The sequence below is a fragment of the Rhagoletis pomonella genome, unplaced genomic scaffold (genome assembly GCF_013731165.1).
Source record: "Rhagoletis pomonella isolate Grant_MI unplaced genomic scaffold, Rhpom_1.0 Rhpom_scaffold_06872, whole genome shotgun sequence".
Lineage (NCBI taxonomy): Eukaryota > Metazoa > Arthropoda > Insecta > Diptera > Tephritidae > Rhagoletis > Rhagoletis pomonella.
In genome coordinates this window covers 2,029-8,850 of record NW_023465404.1, presented here as the reverse complement: position 1 = coordinate 8,850, position 6,822 = coordinate 2,029, and the positions used below count along the sequence as shown (strand labels likewise).

The window sequence follows — 6,822 nt, the reverse complement described above, 5'->3', positions numbered from 1 at the left end:
AATTTGCAATATCTGACGGAGTCTGACCTTGCTGATTTGTTTAAAAAACGACACCATTGGTGCTAGAGCGGAATTCCGCCATCAACTCATAACTTGGAGGAAAACAAACGTAAGTATTGTGAATCCCTCTGTGATCATTTCATGAAGAATCTTTTTTGTTGCAAAATTCCTTCAGGGGTATGGTAGCGTGTCGCCGTGCGATACAGCGTCCGCCAATTCTGGTTTTGTTGACTTTGTGCAGCAGTGGCGACAGCGGATCAACAATGGCATCGAATCTCCTTCATGCTCACAAACATCCAGTTCATCTTTACATGACTTCGTAACCACAAACCCAACAAAACATTAAACAAGTTTTAAAAACCTAAAATTTTTAAGGATTTGCAGCAAGTGTTAAGTGCCCATCCAACTGGCGAGTATGTTCTGCGACTGGACAAACTAGATGACGCTGGGAGGAAGATCTTAATTGATGTCACTGTGTCGTGGTTTATTAAAAGAAAAATCAAAATATGCCGAAATACATTTCAATCTATTGCGCAAGATATTGCAAACAGGTTTAAAGATGACAAGGTAAATTATTTATTCATTACAAAACTATTTTCTAAATTTTCACCTATTTTCAGTCGATTTACTACCACAAAGATCCTATTACCTTGAGACCAGCAGGCCGCTTGTACGATAAATATTACAACACATTGAAGAGATTGAGGAAATCCGGTGAATTAGTGGACCCAGAAAGTTCAACTCCTGAGGCATCACCCACAGAAGAATATACATTTACTTTCGAGGATGAAAAATGTAACGCCACCACAATAGCTTTTGTTTTGTAATTATTTCATATTTTTTTATGCAGCTGCCTATGACTGGCTCAAACTTTTTGATTCGCCGTGGAGCACAGTTGAAGCAAATTGGAAAAAAACCTTCAAAATCAGTCGACAAGAAAATTTGAACTCAAGTGGTAGCACATCAGCGAAAACTTTACGGGCCTGGAAACTTTTTTCCCATTCATGTGGATACAATCTGGTAAATGGATTTCTTAGTTTTACGTTTAAACTTGTCAGAATTGGTTGACTAGTTTGAATTTACAATCAAATGGGTCATATTAATAAAAAAAAAATGATTTTTCTCTAATTTGACATCAATTTGTATGGAAAAACTTTCAAAATTTGAGAAAATATTTCGAAAAAGCATTTTCTTTTTTATTAAATGACCCAATAAATACAAAAACTTCCTCTTGAAATACTATCATATATGAAAGTAATGCGTCATATTAATAAAAAAAGCAATTGCTTTTTCAAAACCTTTTCTCAAATTTTGAAAGTTTCTTTATACAAATTGATGTAAAATTTGTGAAAATTTGAGAAAAAACAAAAACCTTTTTTAATCATATGACCCAATATTTAAAGGCACGGCTGCAAACCGGTTCTGAATCGGGTTTTGAACCGAACCACTGCTGTGAAACCCAATCAACTTTCATATAATAATAGATATGCAAGTTGGAAGTAGCTCAAAAATTTCCCTGAATTTTCCTTTTTTTTGCTTAGAGGGTGTTGATCAATTTCTTCCATAAAATACAAAAAAATAAATATATACATTTTGCATTTCTCTTTAAAAAAAAATCGGAAAACTTAGAAAAATGTTTGAGCTAGCTCCAACCTTCACAATATTATTCTTTAGTCGGTTGGCTGTAAAAATGGTCGCTACCGAATTTAAAACTCAAAATTTAATAATGCTTTCCTTTATTGCAGATTGATATTGACTTCAATGCTCTACATCAGAATTGCTCACAGCTAACAGAGAAATGGCAAGGTTTTAGAACAAACTTTCCATGTATTACATTTAAAATATCCACAGGATAGCATTGAGTTTTGGACGTTTGTCCAAAGATATTTTTATTCCATTGAATTGACTGAAGATAAAACTTCTCCAAATATCCTTTGTTTGCTGAGGGACTTAATTTAATTTATTAAGTATAGATACGTAGTCACATAAATCTTAACACCTTCAATATTCAATAATTATTATTAAATATTATATATGTAATAGTTATTATTTTTTTGTTTAAAATGGTTTTGTGTTTTGTATGCAACAACAATTTTGAAGATGTTGATATACTCGTAAATCATCTAAAAAATTTTCACAATTTAACATCATCTAGTACTTTTTACTGTCTACATTGCTGTCATTATTATCAGTGCTTGCGAACTTTTAAAAGCCACTTTAAGAAAGCGAATTCATGCATTTCTAATATAATTCCAAATGTTCAGAGTCTTAGTGAATCCGAAAATAATAATTTTCCACCACAATTAAACCAACGGCAATGTAATCAAGAACGTCAAGAAATATACGAATTTTCTCATGCTGAGTTCGAAAATATTGCGCTACTATTTTTGAGTAAATTGCACAGTCAATCAAATTTCGCTCGATCTGATGCAGAACGACTAATTGATGATATAACAAATGATTTGCTTTTGCCAATAGCACACTTTTTAGAAAATATTATATTCGATTTTGCAGAACAAGAAAAAGTCCAACTCAGAAACTTAGTTTCGTTTTTAAGAGATCCCTTTTCAAAATGTAAAACATTTTACAAATTTTTAAAGGAACTCAAAATGAGAAAGTGCTTTGAAGACCCACAAGAATTCGAGATTGATAATAGAATTGCGCCCGTAGTTCATCACCATGCAATTTCGTTAACAGAGCAACACAGTAAGGGTGTACTAATGCCATTACGATTTCAAATTAAACATTTCTTCGAACTTCCTAATGTATTAAAAGATACTTTGGAAAATACACAGAAATTCCTTGCAAATGATAATGAATTAAAAAACATTGTTAATGGAAAATTATGGAAATCTAAAATGAGTTTATTCAGCGATAAAACAGCAATTCCTTACGTTATTTATTTTGACGATTTTGAAATTAATAATCCTTTGGGTTCCCACAGAGGGACACAATCAATAGCTGCTTTTTATTACAGTTTCCCTACTTTGCCGCAGCACTACCAATCGCGACTAGAAAATATATTCCCTGCTCTTTTCTTCAGAAGTAAACATAAACAGTTTGGAAATGACGCATCATTGAAATTACTGGTAGAAAAAATTAAAAGTCTTGAAGAAGAGGGAATTGACATTAGCTTTGATAATACAACCAAAAAAATTTATTTTGTACTAGCACTAGTTGTGGGTGATAACTTAGGTTTAAATAGTATTCTCGGCTACACTAAAAGCTTTTCATCTAATTACTTTTGTCGATATTGTTTATGCAATAAAGAAGAAACTTCGTACATGGTCGAGGAAATAGAGAGCAAACTTCGGAATGAGTTAAACTATACAGAAAACCTTGCTACAGAAGATATACCAGAGAAGCGAATAAAGTTAACTGGTATATCTGAGAATTCCATTTTCAATGACATTAATTCATTTCATGTGGTAAATAATCTTACCGGGGATATTATGCATGATATTTTTGAAGGTGTTTGCCGATATGACGTTTCGAAAATATTACTCCATTTTATTGAATCCGAAAAATTGTTTACAATTGAAATTTTAAATGATCGAAAAAATCAATTTCAATACGGTGAAATTGAGTTAAGTAATAGATCTCCAGAAATTCAAATATCACATTTGAAATGTCAAAAACTTAGTATGTCAGCACGAGAAATGTGGACATTTTGCCATTTTCTTCCAATAATAATTGGGGATTTAATACCACTACACAATAAACATTGGAAACTTTTTTGTACATTAATTGAAATTATAGACGAGATTTTAAAAACAGAGTTCGACGATGAGTCCCTTAATAAATTAAAGTTAAAAATTAAGAACCATCACACGATTTACGTACAACTATTTGGCCCGACGTTAAAACCGAAATTTCACTTTCTACTTCATTACGCTACAATCATAAAAAATGTAGGACCTCTTAAGCATGTATGGCGTTTTAGGTTCGAGTCCAAGCATAGAGAGATTAAATCGTATACCAATTGTATTACCTCTAGAAGGAATGCACCTTTGTCAATCGCTGTTAAATGTATGATAAAGTTTTCAAATCGGTTACTTTTGAATAAAGGATTAGATAGAAACTTATTTTTCGAAAACCAATCTAAAGAAAAATTTAAAAACAGATATTACAGTAAAAAAGTAAATATAAGTTCTTTTGAATGCGAAATATTAATAAATGAAAGCTACAATTTTATAACAAAAGTGCAAATAAAAGGTACTACTTATAAAATTGGATATTTCCTGATGTCAAAATCTTTGAAATTATTTGAAATCAAAGACATTATTGTACTTGAAAACAACAAAGTAATTTTCGTATGTGTTGAACACACAATTGCAATGTTTTCAGACCATTTTCAGTCATTTCCAATTATAAAAAGTACAGACCAATTTTATCTATTGGACTTTTCTGAATTATATTATTCACCTCTTAATACAACTCTTTCCCCTAATGGAATTACGTATATTCGTCCAAAGTTTTTTTGAAACTATACATGTATAAATTTTATATATATTTATATCTTTGTCTTAATTTACAATAGTAAAACACATAAAAATATGTACTTATTAAATTAAAAGTAATAAATAATAATAAATTTATTTAAAATCAATGTTTTTTTTAATCACTTCTTTTTATTTTAGCAAAGTAACTATTAAAATGGTAAGTGGACAACTTTTGGAGGTAAAAAAATAGTAGTTTTACCATTTTTATAGTACAAAAACTATTTTCCATAGTAAACTAACTATTTTTCATAGTAATAAAACTATTTTCATGGTAAAGTAACTATTTTTAATGGTAAAAAAACAATTTTTCGTGGTACACGAACTATTTTTCATGGTTAAAAAGCAATTTTTTGTGGTACACGAACTATTTTCGTGGTACACGAACTATTTTCGATGGTAAGCTAACTATTTTTAATGGTACCCGAACTATTTTCCCGAACTTTCATAATAACAATTTTTTGTCGGTTTGATTTACAATTTTTTTCGGTCACTGCAATTTTAATCGTCTTTTTCGGTTAGATTTACCTCTCTTTTTCTTTGTGTGTGTATGTATAATGACCAAATTATTGGCGCCACGAAATCTACAGTGCGGAACGATGTTTTTATAATTTGAAATTAAGTGCTACTACTCGTTGGTTGAAAAATTGAAAATCTTGCAAATTAGATTTGCGTAACAAGTTCTCGAAACTACTTTTTCCTCCAAACGGCCGTAGCGGGCACTTACATATACATACATATGTACATATATATGGATGTTAAACGTGTTTTGGTTTCAGTTGAAGCCTCTTAATTTCACAAAATCACTCGCGTTGCTATTTATCACACAGTTGTTTAAATATTATTCTTCCAGTATTACACAAAAAAAAAGAATAGTGCAACGAAATTTTAAACCACGTACCTTTTCCTTTCCACTGATGCACTTTATATGTTAAAATATGTAGGGTAGTGTGAGCAGTTTCCTCGAAGATATCTTCGCTCGTAATATGCGCAGTTATCTCTTGGCTGGCAGATTTTGTGGTCACAAATTGTTGCTGGTGTTTCGAAAAATTTATGTTGTTATTAGTCGCTCGGCTCGAAGGACCAATGAACATCGACGCAACGTCGTGGCAAGAATATGTTGCACGTTCACACCGAGACTACAAGGAAGAGGACACGTTCCAGCCACCACACTCCATCAATTCATCGAAGGTAATCTGTAACCTATACATATATAAATACATATCTCTATACACATATATTAGAATCCTAATAAAGATTGAATTATATTCTAATACCACGTTTTCGATTCCATTGTCTTTCATTTACAACATTTGTGTGAACGTGCAACATATTCTTGCCACGACGTTGCGTCGATGTTCAAAGACTGTCGTCAAATTTCGGTGTCAGATGATTGACATTCCGTTTTCATTACTGATGTCAAATGTGATGTTAAATTATTACAAAAAGGGTAGAATACCGACCGTTTAGCTATAGACAAACCAAAAATGTAATTGGATAGAACTCTTCTTGTTGATTTTAACATTACCAAAATTATTTAGCGCAAGTAAAAAATTAAGAAGATATAGTAGGTTAAGTTAAATGTTTCGATATTTTGAAATATCAGTATCTTATGAACTACATAACCGATTAAATAACTAATGATGTCAAAATAAAGGTGATTAGTTTATCTTTCAGTTGATGTACATAATTTTTCTGATTTTTTATATATTTTTAAGTCACAAATACAAAAAAAAAATAATTTTTTCATTAAATTACCTTTTTTGAAGAAAATTGCATAATTAATGCTACAGAAATTTATATTATTTAGAAAGTACAAGTTATTACCTTATATAGAAAGGTTTGTTATAGGGAGAAAATTTAACGAAAGTAGTGGAAAAAATCGAAATAGTATATATATTTTCTTTAAATATCGTTTACCAAAAATTTGTTTTAAAAAATTGTTATAGTAAATACGTCGTAAAAAAGCTATTAAAATTATCTTTGAGTTGGATTCAATACTTTTCTAATCGGTCAAGTCGTTTCCGAGATATTTAACATATAAGAAATAGGAAGGTTGAAGTTTAACCTGTTATATTTTCTTTCGTTTTTACTTGCCCCAAATAATTTCGTATCGTTGAAATCAGCGTGAAAAGTTCTATCGATCTGCATTTTTGGTTTTTTGGTAGCTAAATGGTCCCTATTGTAGCTAGAATCAGCTGTTCGCATGGCAAACGAAATCAAGATTGCCAATATGTTGGCAAATACATTTTGGTTGTCAAATGCTGCCACATCAGCGGCGAGGACCGTTTTCATTTGGATGTCATTTTATATGACCGTGCGT

The 6,822-nt window shown here is 31.0% G+C and overlaps 1 protein-coding gene across 1 annotated transcript; it reads left to right on the top strand.

Moving 5' to 3' along the window:
* Positions 1 to 175: 175 nt before the first annotated feature.
* Positions 176 to 2,031, top strand: LOC118755631 (the record flags this gene model as incomplete). The annotated part of the gene is made up of 5 exons (XM_036490458.1): positions 176 to 319; positions 376 to 567; positions 621 to 795; positions 851 to 1,020; positions 1,746 to 2,031. Coding segments are annotated over 5 exons (792 nt in total), but the record flags the coding sequence as incomplete, so codon positions are not given.
* Between the last annotated feature and the right edge of the window lie 4,791 nt (positions 2,032 to 6,822).